This window comes from Anomaloglossus baeobatrachus, chromosome 8 (assembly GCF_048569485.1).
Source record: "Anomaloglossus baeobatrachus isolate aAnoBae1 chromosome 8, aAnoBae1.hap1, whole genome shotgun sequence".
In the NCBI taxonomy this organism is placed as follows: Eukaryota; Metazoa; Chordata; class Amphibia; order Anura; family Aromobatidae; genus Anomaloglossus; species Anomaloglossus baeobatrachus.
This window is the reverse complement of record NC_134360.1, coordinates 84633001-84650089: the sequence shown is the minus strand read 5'-3', so window position 1 is coordinate 84650089 and position 17089 is coordinate 84633001. Positions and strand designations below refer to the sequence as shown.

At 41.2% G+C, this 17089-nt stretch overlaps 1 protein-coding gene across 1 annotated transcript in view; it reads right to left on the bottom strand.

Annotated features, from left to right (window-relative positions):
• Positions 1-463: 463 nt before the first annotated feature.
• The window catches only part of LOC142249255 (extracellular serine/threonine protein kinase FAM20C-like), a 102541-nt gene continuing 85915 nt past the window's right edge, over positions 464-17089 (bottom strand). The window contains exons 7-10 of the mRNA XM_075320879.1: positions 8990-9099; positions 6967-7048; positions 1465-1524; positions 464-710 (exon numbers count right to left, since the gene is read on the bottom strand). Coding sequence (XP_075176994.1) covers positions 464-710; positions 1465-1524; positions 6967-7048; positions 8990-9099 — 499 coding nt within the window. The remainder of the gene's footprint in view (positions 711-1464; positions 1525-6966; positions 7049-8989; positions 9100-17089) is intronic.

The following is a 17089-nucleotide window of genomic DNA, read 5'->3' as shown; positions in this document are numbered from 1 at the left end:
ATCGCTCCGGGTGCCATTTTTTTGAAGGACAGACTTGGACACTCGCCACAACGGCCTGCTCCACCACACAACCACCGCACCTTCCGCTGCTACCACTGACCCGCCGCCACTGCTACCACTGACCCGCCACCACCGCTGGCACCACTGACTCGGCACCGGTGCTACCACTGACCCGCCACCACCGCTGCCACCAGTGACCCGACACCTCCACCACTGACCCACCGCCACTGCCACCACTGACCCGCCACCACTGCCAGCACAGCCTCTGCCTCCTGTGACCCCGCTCCACCACCGCTGCCACCCTCCTCCGGTAAGACAACACCGAAGTATAAGACAGGCCCCATTTTTTTTACCTTTTTTATCTCTAAATTTGGGGTGTGTCTTATAATCCGGTGCGCCTTATAAAACAAAAAATACAGTAGGTTGTTTTCAGTACAGTAATATTTTAAAAATAATGCCGTAATTATAATTTTCTTTTCTTGTAGATCATGGCCAGGTCATCGTAGGCCACTCGATGTTGACCCTGTTTTATAAAACACTCTCCCACCACATGGAGAATAATGCCAAGTCTACGATCGAGGGCTAAAAGATGTGGCTCTGATAGAATAGGGGTGAGAGGGTCCATTGAGAGAGATTCCCGCATGATATCACTCAAGCGATATGGTTCTGTGTAAAGCAGCTGAAGCCGTTGTAGTGTAGACTTCTTAATCCTAAAAAGAAGAAAATGTAATTGAGTTACTATTACAAATCAATCAGTTCTGAAATTAAAAATGTAAAAAAAATATTAACAGTTATTCCAAAGATGGAGAGGGGATTCCGAGAGATATGTTTGTTTAATGAATGGTGGCTCCAAAACAATATTACCACTACAAAGAAGATTACTTTGTGAAATCCTTGAAGTAGGTATGAAAAAAGATTTCACATTGGAAGCTACTGTAAACCTTATTTACCTCTTATTTCCCTAAAGATCCAGCCCAGAGGCTCCAGTGGATCTCTCTGCATGAGGATCAGCATGGGATCACGTGAGGTTGTGACGTCACGAGTCCCACATCTAATCGGCGCCTGCTTCTGTCTCCCCGCCTTCAGACAAATGAGTTAATCAACAGGAAATGAGCACTGTGATTGCGCTCATTTCCTGTTGATTACTATGGTGTCTGAAAGTGGGTAGACAGAAGCCGGCGCTGATTGGACGCAGGGCTCGCGTGATGTCACAACTCCACATGAGCTTTGGGAATGCGAGCTCTGACACAGCGAAGGTGAGTATAGGCTTTTTTTATTTAACCTGGAGGAAATGTGGAATCAGAAGGGGTTGTCCTAGTAGTGGAACACAGCTTTAAGGATTTTGCTGGTATTGTATTCTGCTGCAAAGTTTTCCTTTGAAAACCTGGACTTAAAATCTGCAGCACATTTCTGGTACGAACAAAACTAAGTTTAATGTCTATGGAAAGCTTTAGTATGACCAACCTGCAGCACTGCTGAAGAGGGGCGAGAATGGAGAGGTCATCATACGAGTGACGCCCAAACCTAAGACAAAAAAGACAGACAGACACTCATTACTTAGAATTCCACAGCATTGTCCTCCATTACTGTGTCTAAACTCTAGGTCGATTTCCAAGTATGAACCGCGATGTCCAGACCAACAGAGTAAGGCCAGATAGTACAGTTGTGGCATAGTATTGATGCAGTCCAAAATTGTATGCAGTTATTGTATGAACAAACACAGTTTACACTGCATTTTTTTAATGCATGAGTCAAATGTAATAGTCCAATTTATTCTAAATGGAACACCTGTAGGTAATAACATGCAATCAAAAAAACAATGTCAAACCATGCTTGTTTATGGAAATATTGTATGCTATTTTGACCTGCATCACAACCGTACAGAGTTGCCTCTGGCTAAATCCAGAAAGTCAGGTTTTGTTTAGATTTTTAATGAAAATGTAAAGGATTAATCCAGGAGTGGATTAAGAAAAAGCAGTAGAACCAGTCCTTTCTGATCTACACCTAGAAGCTTCAAACTTGCCCTTTGAAAAACTGAACAAATCTGTGTGACCACCCTCTTAGGCCTCATTCACGCGTCCGATTTTCCACGTAAAATAATTTCTCAACCTTCTCCTTTTTGACATGTCATGCGAGTGCGGTCTGATTTTTTTCACTCTCCCACACACTTTCAACCCTATGATCAAAATCGGACATGTCACCACAATTTCTGACTCTGGAGTACAGCATAAAATTGAGTATGTTTTCCATTGTTTAGCTTCAATGTGAAGCTACAGTGAATTGCGAATAATTAGAGATCTGAGTCATTTCAAACAAGTCCTGTCATCAGTACAAAACTAGCTGGGATTAGTATATAATATCTGACAACCTTGTCAGGTTTTCTTGTATAATGCTGTTGAGAGTTTACCGAGTATAGTTTATTAAAAAATATCCGGCAAAAAGGGGGCTCTAAAGGATGTCATGAATGATCCTTCCTGATGTACAAGTGGTGCACAGTCAAGCAACTATAACTATATGTCCTGATACACAATTTTTCAGCCCATAGCATGGGTGGACTATAACAGCAGAAGACTAGTTTGAGTGCCACTGTTATCTAAGGAAAATAGAAAGACAAGACTCTTGTGAGCAAATTTGGATCACAGACTAGTGGAAACACGTGTGGTCAGATGAATCCAAATTTCTTTTGCAATGTGTTTATAGGATAGTTAGAATTTGACACGAGCAACTTGAATCAATTAACCCTTTATATCATACAGACACTTTAGGTCCTTTGATATCCCTGTATGTACATTTGGATAATAGGCCTCACCATAGTATTATGATACAAGTAAAATATATCTTTGTACCGTGTTAGCCAGTAGAGATAAAAACATTGTTTAAAAGAACAGAGTCCTCAGTGGTTGATACCTTTTAATGGCTAACTGAAAAGATGGTAATAATTGCAAGCTTTCGAGACTACTCAGGTCTCTTCATCAGGCATGGTATAACACAAAATCTGAAGAGTCACATATTTATTGAAGTAATCTTCCATGTATTGTGTTGTGTATAAATATGTGACTCTTCAGATTTTGTGTTATACCATGCCTGATGAAGAGACCTGAGTAGTCTCGAAAGCTTGCAATTATTACCATCTTTTCAGTTAGCCATTAAAAGGTATCAACCACTGAGGACTCTGTTCTTTTAAACATAGTATTATGGTCAACCAAGTTCATCCCTTGTTGGTAGCTGTTTACTGTATGGCAAAAGGAAACTTTCAGCAGAACACTGCACCATGCCACAATGGTTGTATTGTCATGAATTAGCATAGTTCCTAAAATCTAACAGTAAGTGTTCTTTGTTTTCCTGACCTTCACAGTCCTAAGATCTTAGTCCTGTTGAACTTCACTGGGAAGAAGTAGAATGGGCTGGTCACAACGGGCCAGGACCTCCATCTAATATGAGGCAATTGAGAGAAGCGATCCTATTCGCTTGAGTCAATGTTTCTGAAGAATAATTATAACACCTAGTGGAATCGACACGACAATGAAATGCTGTTGATCTGACAGACAGAAGAAGGTGAATATGCTGGTACTAGATGGGTGTGTAATGTTGACTACACTTGACAGCAGTTACATAGTTACTTAGGTTTAAAAAAAGACCTCGGTCCATCTAGTTCAACCTTAATTAGATATTTTCTAGTGGTTGATGGAGCCCATACGGCTAATAACTACTACCATGTTTCTCCGAAAATAAGACACTGACGTCTGTTTTTTTTTTTTGTTCCGAAAAATGTGCACAGGGCATATTTTCGGGGTAGGGCTTATTCTTGGGCAAACACGGGTGGAGATAAATTTACACCCCAAAAAAGCAGGCCCCCCTCCCAAGAGAATCATACTTACCAGACCCCTGATGTCTTCGTGGCTCCCAGGTGTTCCTGCGTTCTTTGGCAGGTGCTCCCAGCAGGTATGCTCCACACGGTCCTCCCCTGCTTCTGGCCAACCAAACTCACATACATCAGATAGCACTCACACTCATATTCATATACACATCAGATTGCACACACAATTACACATCAGCTCGCACACACACACCCCACATCTGGTGATATTGATTGCTTCTGGCTGGCAGGGGAAGATGAGACGCAGTCCAGTGGAGCACGAGGACCTACAATGGAACACATAGAGGACCGACAGTGGAACGCTTTGATGAGTTCCACCACAGGTCCTTCATATGTTCCACCGCAAGTCCTTACATTCCACTGCATTGCGTCCCATGTTCCCCTTCTGGACAAAAGCAATCATTATCGCCAGGTGTATGTGTGTGTGGGCGATCTGATCTTTGTGGGTGTGCATTCCACTGCAGGTCCTCCAGTGCCGCGTCTGGTGAGTATGATTGTGGGGTCTTCTTTCTTTTCTCTCTCTGCTTTCTATAATGAAGTGTCCTGCAGTATTCTTTACCTTTTTTAGTTGCATGGACACTTCATTATTCAGCCACGGCTAGGTCTTATTTTCGGGGTAGGGCTTATATTTAAACCTTACTCCAAAAATGCTAAAAATTCCTGCTAGGGCTTATTTTTAAGGTAAGTCTTATTTTTTGGAATAACATGGTACCACAGCAGCACTATACTTTGCTTTTAAAATTTTGATGGTCTAGGCTGTATTTAAAGCATACCTATTTTTAGAGTTAACTTGTCAAAATAAGTTGTTAAATGTGTATACATGGAGAATAACAATTTTTCTGGACATTGTATAACTCAAGTCCTACATATAGTAGGATTTAGAGATAATGAAGACAGGATTCTACCTGTCAGAGGAGGTGCTTTAAGCTGGATGTGACAATGTGGTGGGAGTGCTTAATACAAGAATACTGAATGGGGGTGTTCTAAGAAACTCTCGTTCTTGGTATACTACCTAGGTGTGATTTCTGTCAAAAAGCTTTGGCTCAAAGCTATGGACTCATTTTATATACTTCAGAGCACCAATTATTTTTGCAGTAGAGCCAAGTTCAAGTTCTTTTATTAAAAGCTGTGGCTGTCATTAAGCCGGTAATGAGCATTCTGAGTGTCATTACTGTGGGAAGGTGAAGCTCTCGTCCCTCTCTCATAGCCGAATGTGGCTCTCAAGGTCAGAAAGTTTGAGGAACACTGGTCTACTGTGTATGGGGACCCCTGAGAGATGGCTGTTTATTTAGATGGCTGTATTTTCAGTCATTGTGTTGTACATATGTGCACACTAATCCTATAATGATCTATTGTCAAGACTGACAAACTAAGGATTACAACATCGACATTACTACAGGATTAGTATTACCATCAGTACATGCATACATCACCAGAAACACCATCAGTGCATTACCTCATTTTGTATAATGACCCCACATACTGTGGCCTGACACTATCCTTTCTTTTGTATATTTCCCCCCTCCCTTACAGGGCCCTTACACTATCCCTCCTTCTATATACTGCACCCTCATACTATGACCTCACACTATCCTTTGATCTGTATACTGTCCTCCTCTCTACTGTGCCCTCATATTGTCCCTCACTCTGTATACTGAGCCCCCCCATAATGAGCACACACACTGTCCATCACTTTGTATACTGCCCCCCATACTGTACCCACACACTTCTAATTTTAAAGTCCCTTGTATAGAATCAAAAAATTGTAGAGTTGGAAGGGACCTCAAGGGCCATCGGGTCCAGCCCCCTGTGAGTGCAGGTTTTCTTAAATAATCCCAGCTATTTGTTTATCCAGTTTCCACTTGAAGATTTCCTTTGTTGGAGAGCTCACTACCTCCCGTGGTAGCCTGTTCCACTCTCTGACTGCACTCACTACCTCCCGCAATAGTCTGTTCCACTCTCTTACTGCCCTCACTACCTACCACGGTAGCCTGTTCTATTCTCTTACTGCCCTCACTACCTACCACGGTAGCCTGTTCCACTCTCTCACTGGCCTCACTACCTCCCGTGGTAGCCTGTTCCACTCTCTGACTGCCTTCACTGTCACAAAGTTTTTCCTAATGTCTAATCTGAATCTCCTTCCTTTTAGTTTCATCCCATTGCTTCTTGTACTTCCTTGTGCTAATGAGAATAGGGTAGTTCCCTCTGCACTGTGACTACCATTCAGATATTTGTAGACCGCTATTAAGTCTCCTCTCAGCCTTCTCTTTTGCAAACTAATCATTCCTAGTTCTTTTAGCCAGTCTTCATATGACATAGTTTGCAGACCTTCTACCATTTTGGCTGCTCTTCTCTGGACTTGATCCAATATATAGATGTCTTTCTTGAATTGAAGAGCCCAGAACTGTATACAGTATTCCAGGTGGGGTCTGACCAGGGCAGAGTATAGACCTCTCTTGATCTAGAGTCAATGCTTGTCTTCATACATCCCAGAATTTTATTGTCCTTTTGTTTGTATCTTCAGCTCCACAATGGAGTGCTTAACTTCTCTAGCTTCTTTGCCTCCTCTGCAACACTGCAGCAATGTCAGCAGCGTGAAAAGGTGACCTCATTGCATTGCAGCGACGTTAGCACATACAACCACCACCAACCACCCTTCCTTCTTCTGGAAAGATGCTAGCTTTTCGAAAATGTTTTCTTTCATTCATGCTGGAGCTGTTCCTTGCAACCTGCCTCCCTAGGCATTGTACCGTTGGTACCTAATGGCAATTACAGCCCTGCTTGAATTATAATGCTACAAAATCTCTCATTTTTTGCAAGTTTACCTAGAAGAATTATTGTTGTTTTGAAGGCAAAGGGCGGCCACATGATGTGATTTAGATTTCTCTTTTGTTCATTCACTTTGTATTTTAATAATTGATAATAAACTATAACATGAAGATGAAGAGCCTATTTTTTGCATCCTTGAGCGTTGCATCCCTAGCTACCTTAGGTGACAATTACTGTACCTTTTCCTGTCCTTTTACTGTCCTATTATACCTTGTTCAATTTACACCCTTGACGTTTAGGCTTCAGCTTGCTCATCTTACCCTCTCCCATTGTCCAGATGCAAGAGGAAAGTGTTGTTTCCAAATTTTTCAAATGTCTCATAGTGATGGCGATCTTGGTTTCCTTTTAAAATGAACAGAATATTATGCAATACATAACATTATAAATATATTTTTGTATACAGAAATATTCTAATATTTTTTTAAAATATATATTTTTTGTCTTTGTTATGTAAAACCACCATTCCAGTGTTTTTTTTTTCAGCTGAAGTGGTGCTTTAAACCTAAGTCCCCTGCCTATGGTTTTATACTTACCCTACAGCATTTTCAATTTTTTTCACCCTCTTGTGTGTTACTTCTGACTGACTGGATGTCAGAAGTTACGTCACAAGTGCTCAATGCATCTCTATGAGAGCCAGAACGAGGCTCCCATAGACTTGTATTGAGTTGTGATGCTCGTTGAAATACCGAAGCAAATCGGCAATTCTCAAACTGATGGAAACCAACACAAGCAAAGGTGATAGAAGGTGAAGATGCCAGATAGTGAGTATAATACCGCGGGCAGGGAACTTAGATTTAAAGCTCCACTCCAGCGGTGAAATAACAGAAAAATGCTGGAGTGGTGCATTACGTAAATAATGTTGATTCCATATAAATTTACTAAATTTCAACTGTTGTGTATGTTTAACTGGGTTTAGACATCTACGAGAAAGGTATAGTCATACTGTATATACAGGAGGGTGCATATGTAGGCTTATAGTGTTTATTCATATTATATTTTATTATAAGCCAGGTTCAGTGGCGACAATTTTCATCTGACTTTTCCTTTTGCGGACCTTTTCTTTTGGAGAGTTTTTAAAGGTTAGGTATATTCAAGAAAACCATACTCAGTTGACACCATTATGATAATTCAACTATTATTTAAAGGGAATGCGTCATCAGGCTTTACCATGCAAAGTAGGGTCAGCATCCTTTAGCCCTCTGTTGCAGCATTCTGGAATGCTGTAAATATGTCTCCGAGACACTCAGCATTATGCATATAAGACCCTATATTATACTCACCTACAGGGTGGTCTGGTCAGATGGGAATGCTAGTCTTAATCCAGAGCCTTCTCTCTGTTTCCGATCACCATCCTCATTCCTTGTTTCATGTAGATCACACATCCTACGTTATCCACACAGTGTCTTCCATTGCAGTCCTGCGGAGATGTACTTCTCTCTGCCCTGCCGAGGGTAACGAAAAGTACTGTATTGCGCATGCGTCGGATAGGACCAAAGAGTGGCGGCGCATGCGCATAATAATACTTTTCTTTGCCCTTGGTAGGACAGAGAGAAGTGAGCCTGCAGAAAGCCTCTGTGTGGATGACGTAGGACGCATCAGCCACATGAAATGAAGCAGGTAAGGAGAACGGCGATTGCAAGAAGAGAGGAGGCGCTGGATCAACACCAGCGATGCCCATCAGACTGGACCACCCCATAGGTGAGTGTAATAAAAGGTCTTTTTTGAGTTATGCAGAGCGTCTTGGGGACATATATAAAGCATTCTAGTACTGTACGAGTATGAGGACTCATAGGTGCTGGCCCTACTTCATATGGGGAAAACCTGGTGACAGGATCCAATCCCAGTATGTGAATGATTTGTAGTGTACATTATACATCTGGATAAGTTTACATACAGTTATAGGCCTTGAAACTTTTCCATAGGCTGTAAAATAGAGGTACAAATGGGAATTTTTATCCCATCAACAGTGAGAAGTGTGATAGTTTTGTATAATAAGCAGATTTAAGGTTTTAATGAAAAAAAATTCTAATATGTACCGTCCTTATAATAAAGGTATCTGTCTCACAATAGTGTGGAATGAGACGTTCACAAACTATAACATTTACCCTTGGGCTCCTATATACTACTGAAAACAGAACACTTTCTGCAAATCTTCCTAACACTAAAATCGTGGCATTATGACAGCCGGGATCCCCAGTGTCCCATGCCTGTGCTTCTGATGTCAGAATGGTAAAGAGACGATGGAAAAGTTTAATGAATAATAAATATTAATATTTCTCATACCCATAAAAAAGTCCAATATTGAAAGATCTATTAGGTCTATAAGTCGTGTTCCCTCGTTGTATGGCGGTGTCACTTTTACTGTTTCACAGTAATTGGGGTTCGTTTCCCAGCTATATGAGAAAAAACATACAATATAATCCATCATATTAGAGATAATGTCAGCACCAATCAACATATATGAGTCCCTGCACCCCGCAGAACAGCTGAAAAAGTCATGTTTGCCATGAAGAACCAAAATGCAGCATCTACTCTGCCTTTTACTAGGTCACTACTAAAGGGGCTGTGAACCACAACGATATTGATGGTCTATCCTTAAGGTAGGTTGTCAGTATCCGATAGGTGGGGGTCCTATTCATATGAATAGAAGCTGATCTGCAGTATCTGGAAGCAGCCACTAACAGTGTGAATGAGCGGTGGTGTTCAGCTATATACACTGTTTACTTCCTGCTGCCGCCAGGGCTGGTGGGGTTTTCGGGTGTCAGCTCCCATCCATCTGACATTGATCACAGTAGATTAGTGGACAGTCCTTTTAATTTAATGGTATACATATGGTATACAAAAAAAATATAAATATCAATCAGAATTTACAGAATTACACAACACTTATGGATATCAATGTCCTTGATTAATAAACAAACAAAAGTTAAGTCTAAAGATATATATACACTGGAGATCAAAATTAGAGAACAATGTATGATCACATGCCTTTTTCAGAAATTATGTAATCTACATTTGAAGGCTTTTTTGTAAGGGGTGCACCATGCCACTAGAACAGAGTTTTACAAAACATTCAAAGTTTATCAACATAAAACCTTTATTTTGCCCAAAACGTGATGATCATAATTAGAGAACAGCAACGACTGTAGCACAGAGAAAGATTATAACTACATTTTTTGAAGGTAATAACAGTCACTAATCAGTAAGAAGTGTATAGGCCTTTGCTTTGAATGACTTCAGTACATCTGCGGCCACAGGACATCATTAGTCTTTCACACTGCTCTGGTGTGATTTTGGTCCACTCGTCTTCCAGTCTCTTCCACAGTTCTTTGACTGTTGTGGGTTTCTTGGCCATGACTTTGTCACCAAGGATTTTCCAGAGGTTTTCTATTGGGTTTAGATCAGGACTCTGGGTTCAGTCTTTCCCCAGTTTGTCGATGAACATAATGTTTCCCTTCAGACCCAAATAAATTAAACTTACTTTCATCACTAAAATGAACTGTGGCCATATCTCCTCTGTCCACACAACGTGCTCATCACCAAGGGTTAGTCTAGCCTTTTGATTCTTTCTGCTAATGAGAGGTTTGGTCACTGCAGTGTAGGCTTTCAGTCCAAATGCTCTTAAACGTCGTGACACTGTATGACGAGACAGATCCTTACCTTGTCCAGTGCTGAACTGGTGAGAAATTCCAGCTACAGTGCTGAAACGATTACCCATAGAGATTCTCTGCATTACCCTGTCTTCTCTTGCATTTGTCTTTTGACGGCAACCAGCCTTCTTGGGGGACTTGAAAGAGTTTCTGATTTTGAAAAGATGCAATATTCTCAAAATCACAGACATGGAACAACCAACTTTTCTTGCTATGGCTGATAGGGTCACCCCTTTGGCCTTCATCTGGACAACTTGCTGCTGGAGGGTTTCAGTCACTTTGGAACAGCACACCATTTTTACAAAGTCAGTGCAAACTGGAAAGTTAGGCTGCCAGTTACATAGGGTTTGTCGGATAATTAAGGAAATTAGCACCAATTGCCAGATTAAGACCAATAACTTGCAGGTATCTGAAAGTGTTCTCTAATTTTGATCAGTTCTTTTTCATTTCTCTCATTTACATTTTTATTATGTGATTTAAATAACATCAATTTATGAAATAAGCTTAAAATACTGCGACATTACTCATGTTAGGATATAATCACATAGGATAACACAGTAACCGCAACATTTAGGAAATTCTGTGTTGTTCTCTAATTTTGTAGGTGTTCATCTGGCAGAATTAATATATAGTGCTATTACACAAAATTGCATTAGATATTATATAATTATACACAGTACGTTAGTTCTATAATACAAGTTCATCATCAGCCAGCAGGTGGCAGCAAAAACCTTTGAATATGATTTACCAGTATATAGTTTTACCAGTGTGTTTTAGGCTCTAGTGATGAGCCAAAATTTGGTTAAAGGGGTTGACAATTAGTTAACAGCTTAAATGCCCCATATAATTTAAATAAACATATACTTCCTTGTGTCGCTACTGTGATGTTGGCACTGCCACTTCTGGCAGTCATGTGACATTATTTCATGTGACTGCTGTAGCCAGTCTCCAGCATTTGATTGTTTGCAGCCTTCATACTTCTCACAGACCAAAACTGTTACGTCTGATAGAACTGTGAGCATTGTCGCCTATCAGCGGCCTCTGATTGGCAACAGCGGTCACATGACCTAATAATGTCTTCTGATCGCCAAGATAAAGTTAAAAAAATTTAAAATTGTTTTAAAAACATAACAAAATAAACAAATAACGTAAAAATTGTAATCATCCACCTTTACTGCTATACAGTGCCTTGTGAAAGTATTTGGCCCCCTTGATTTTTTCAAACTTTTCCCACATTTCAGGCTTCAAACATAAAGATAAAAATTTAAATGTTATGGTGAAGAATCAACAACAAGTGGGACACAATTGTGAAGTTAAACAAATAAAAATAAAAAAAATAAAAAACTGAAAATTGGGGTGTGCAATATTATTCGTCCCCTTTACTTTCAGTGCAGCAAACTCACTCCAGAAGTTCATTGAGGATCTCTGAATGATCCAATGTTGTCCTAAATGACTGATGATGATAAATATAATCCACCTGTGTGTAATCAAGTCTCCGTATAAATGCACCTGCTCTGTGATAGTCTCAGTGTTCTGTTTAAAGCACAGAGAGCATCATGAAGACCAAGGAACACAACAGGCAGGTCCGTGATACTGTTGTGGAGATGTTTAAAGCCAGATTTGGTTCCAAAATGATTTCCAAAACTTTAAACACCCCAAGGATCACTGTGCAAGTGATCATACTGAAATGGAAGGCGTATCATACTACTGCAAATCTACCAAGACCCGGCCATCCATCCAAACTTTCATCTCAAACAAAAGGAAGACTGATCAGAGATGCAGCCAAGAGGCCCATGATCACTCTGGATGAACTGCAGAGATCTACAGCTGAGGTGGGAGAGTCTGTCCATAAGACAACAATCAGCAGTACACTGCACAAATCTGGCCTTTATGGAAGAGTGGCAAGGAGAAAGACATTTCTCAAAGACATCCATAAAAAGTGTCATTTAAAGTTTGCCACAAACCACCTGGGAGACACCAAACATGTGGAAGAAGGTGCTCTGGTCAGATGAAACCAAAATCGAAGTTTTTGGGCACAATGCCAAACGATATGTTTGGCGTAAAAGCAACACAGCTCATCACCCTGAACACACCATCCCCACTGTCAAACATGGTGGTGGCAGCTTCATGGGTTGGGTCTGCTTTTCTTCAGCAGGGACAGGGAAGATGGTTAAAATTGATGGGAAGATGGATGGAGCCAAATACAGGACCATTCTTGAAGAAAACTTGTTGGAGTCTGCAAAAGACCTGAGACTGGGATGGAGATTTGTCTTCCAACAAGACAATGATCCAAAACATAAAGCAAAATCTACAATGGAATGGTTCACAAATAAACGTATCCAGGTGTTAGAATGGCCAAGTCCAAGTCCAGACCTGAATCCAATTGAGAATCTGTGGAAAGAGCTGAAAACTGCTGTTCACAAACGCTCTCCATCCAACCTCACTCAGCTCAAGCTGTTTGCAAAGGAAGAATGGGCAAGAATTTCAGTCTGTTGATGTGCAAAACTGATAGAGACATACCCCAAGCGACTTGCAGCTGTAATCGCAGCAAAAAGGTGGCGCTACAAAGTATTAACTTAAAAGGGACGAATAACATTGCACGACCCAATTTTCAGTTTTTTATTTTTTACAAAAATTTAAAATAAGCAACAAATATCGTTCATTTTCACAATTGTGTCCCACTTGTTGATTCTTCACCATACAATTTTAAATTTTTATCTTTATGTTTGAAGCCTGAAATGTGGGAAAAGGTTGAAAAATTCAAAGAGGCCGAATACTTTCACAAGGCACTGTATATAGTCAGTCTTGGCCGAAAGTGTGGCAAAATGGACAAAAATATAATTGTATATATTAGTGTAATGACAAAATTATTTTTTTTTATGAAACCATGTGCAATCGAGGAACTTTTATGGGTAATTTAAGAATAAGTATTGCTTTTTTCTGTTTTTTAAAAAAAGTTCCCCCTTTCATTCAAATTAAATAAGGCAAAAATTATTTTTTACCCCCAAAAAAGGACATGCAATTGTGCATTATTGAAACAATAATAGTAATAACTAAACAACTTTTATTATTCGTTTTTTTTTTAAACATCTTTTTATTGAATTTTAACCGAATTTCTTTTACAATCTGCTCTTATACAAAGAGCATTTCATTGATGACATTATAATCAAAACAGTCCCGCCCACTATTATTCGTTTTTTAACAAATACGGTATAAAACAGTTAATTATAAGTACAATATGTACAAAAGAAGTGTTTAAAAATTATTTTTTCCTATGAATTTTAGATTCAAAAATTAAATTTTTTTCGATTTCACATGTAGTTCCTCCTTCAGTTTTACAGCACGTTCAGCATTTTGGTTAGATCTGGGAATGTCAATTAATGACTCCTCGACCAAGCAGTGCGCCTTGAAACACTTAATTGCCTTCTTGCACTTTGTCTTGGTGAGTGAGGTTGACAGTTCATTGAAGGACCCTTCGTTGTAGTGTTGCGACTGGAACCAGGCATTTGCCCATTCATAGCAGATGAAGTCACATGCTATACCGAGGACGCGGCGCCACTCTGGTATCAGAAAACATGCTATAACAGCATATACAGCTTGCGAGTTCCATCTTGCCATGTGCAGGTTTGGGAGTTTCTTCCAACTGATTTGAGGCCAACGTGATGTTGTTTTGTAATGACGATATGCCTGACATAGTTCATATAAGAACTTGAAATCATCTCGCCATCCAGGATTCTCGCCTGTGTTGACATCATCTGTTGCAACTTGGTGGTAATCAATCTGAAGTGAGGCATAGTTTTCTGTTAATTTGTCAATGAAGAAATAATTGAGTTCTGGTTTCTTCGTTGACTCTGGAATAAGGAAATTCATGACGTGCATCAGTAGGAGGTCGAGTACATGGTGTTGACAGCCAATGTATTGTGGCTTCTGAAAGCCCTTTCTCAAGACATCATCCTGTATCAGCGTTACAATCCTGTTCAAACGACCAGTATTTACTGCTGCCGTGTCGCAGATTATCATGCGAATATTTTCCCAAGCGTCGTATTCATCAATTAGCTGATGTAGTTCCTTGTGAATAGCCGTGGCAGAACCATTCTCACATTTCGGAATACTGAGTTTGATTTTGGTTGTGGTATTTTTCAGAAAAACTACTTGATACTCTTCCCCTTGGATTCTTTGACCATCGAAGTGGAGACAAAAGGGATCTTTGCTTTGAAGTTTTTCAAAATTTTTGGTTTTCATTTTCCGTCCTTCTGAGATTATTCGTCTCCAGACACCCGACTGACTTGGAACCAGTACATCATGACCTTGTTCAGCAATGGTTGCAAGCACTTTATTTGCTTTTGTGTAGAAATGTTGTTTTTCAGTACCAGTAAACTCGCTGTTTTAGTGCTTGCTCTTTTGTATTTCGGTGTGCGTTCAGAAGATGACGCGGAAAAAAAGGTTGGCTTGGGAGTCTCGGGTAAAGATTCAGAGACAGTATCATGTGTGGGTTGCGATTGCGAAGTGCTGGCTTGAGCTTGAAATATTGATAGTCGGATTCGTTTTCTTGGATGAATTGATTCCAAAGGAGCACTCTTTAATATCAACATTTACTTTCTTATTTTCCTTCCCAATATTACTTAGAAATCTATAAACTTTTTACACTATTTATTACGATAATTTTATCACTTATTCACTTCATATACACTTTTTAAATTAAAAAACTTATTCACAGTAAAATTCACTTTCTAGTATCCAAGATGGCTGTTTGACTCCGAATGTACCACATGCTTTTCAATTCTTTCAGCTCTTCTTATAGCACATGTTTGTAAGGCTAGATCTAACTTTTAAAGAAAACATTAAATATACATTTTTAATGGGTAACAATTAAAAATGTAATTTTTTCACTATTCTTATTCTACATGTTCTAAATTATTCCTGAATATGCTAAATCATTCCAGAATCTTCAAAAAATTAAAACACGAAAAATCGTTTTGAAAATTTTGAAATGAAAAAGAGGGGGAACTTTTTTGAATATTTTACAAATTTGATGATACTAATGTCATTTGAATGCAATTGTTCCTCAAATGTAAGGGGTTTCATTTTCGTTTGCAAAATTTTTAAAATGGTCATCACACTTTTATATATATATATATATATATACATAATATATATATATATATATATATATATATATATATATATATATATATATATACCAAAATGATATAAATCAAAATATCAGCCTAGCAAGCAAAAACAAACTCTCATACAGTACCATGGATGGAAAAATAAGTAACTTATCTTAGAAAATGGAGACAAAAACAAATTTATGTATTTATGTTTTTCTCTATCGCTTTCATTGGGGGACACAGGACCATGGGTGTATGCTGCTGTGACTAGGAGGCTGACACTAAGTAGACATAAAAAAAGTTATCTCCTCCCTAGCAGTGTACACCCTGAGACGGAGGCGGATCTATGCCAGTTTTTTGCTTAGTGTCGTAGGAGGCTGAAGTGGGCCCATATCTCTGTGGGCCAACCTCAGCCTAGGCTATTCCTTTTTTCCGTTTTCTTCGTGCTATACGGCGCCACTCAGCCTTCTCATCTTTCTAGGTTTTTTGTCTCTTCTGCAGGGTTAAAGTCCCCGCATCAGAGAGAACCCTCGCCTTCTCCTCCCCTCCGGGTACCGTCCCCAGGGTTGTTTGAGGCTCGAGACGCCAGGCCCTATCCCCCTCCTGCCCCATGGTACCGGCCCAGGGGCTGCTTGGGGTCGAACATTTTTATTTTTTAAGGGCACACTCCCCGTCGGCCCCTATGGTACCGTCCCAAGGGGTGCTTCTGGTGGAGGCGGCGAGGAATCTCTGCTACCCAGGACCCGATGTCAGGATCGCAGGCTGCAGCGCAGTAGCGCTCACAGCACCAGGCCTCCCCCAGCGTTCTTCCTTCTACCCTGGGCCCAGGCAGTGGATCTCTTCATGCAGCGCAGGAGCGCTCTGCAGCGTTCCCCAAGCTCCCCAGCGTTTCCCCCTGGTGTCTCCCAGAGGCAGACTGGACTCACCGGCAGCCGCAGCATCAGAGGATGGGGCCGGGGATCAGAGCGACGCCGCCAGGACGCAGGTAGGATCTTCTCCGCGCGCAGCGCTGCGCTCCCGGCGGCCGCTCATTAATTTAGCTCCCGGCTTCAGGCCTACCTCAGGCTGGAGCGCTCCGCCCCCCTGTTTGCGCGCGCGCGCTTTTCCGGCCACCCCCCCTCTTCTTCTGCCCAGAGACAGGCAGCTCAGTCCTGCAGCACGCCCCCCATTCCTCCCAGCGTCCCCTACGATACAGGATCCAGGGAGAGGATCACAGCTGCAGCGCAGGAGCGCTCAGCAACTGCAGGCCTCCCCAGCGTTCACTTCTTCTTCTTCCCTGGGCCCAGGCAGGGGATCGTGGTCACCACAGCGCAGGAGCGCTTGGCAGTTCTCCCCAGGCGCCTCTCCGGCAGGCAGGATGGGGCCGAGAATCACAGCGACGCCGGCACAACGCAGGTAAGACTCCTCTGTGCTCAGCGCTGCGCTCCTGGCGGGCCGCCCACTACTCTAGTCCCCTGTTTCGGCCTGCCTCAGGCCTTCAGTCCTCCGCCTCCCCGTTTGCGCGCGCGTGCTTTTTCCCAAGCTGTACCCCTGCATTTCCTGCCCGGTCCCAAGCCGGCCAGCCCCCCTACTGCAAAAAAAAATGAAAAAAAATGAAGGGCTGCGTTTTTTTCTCCAGC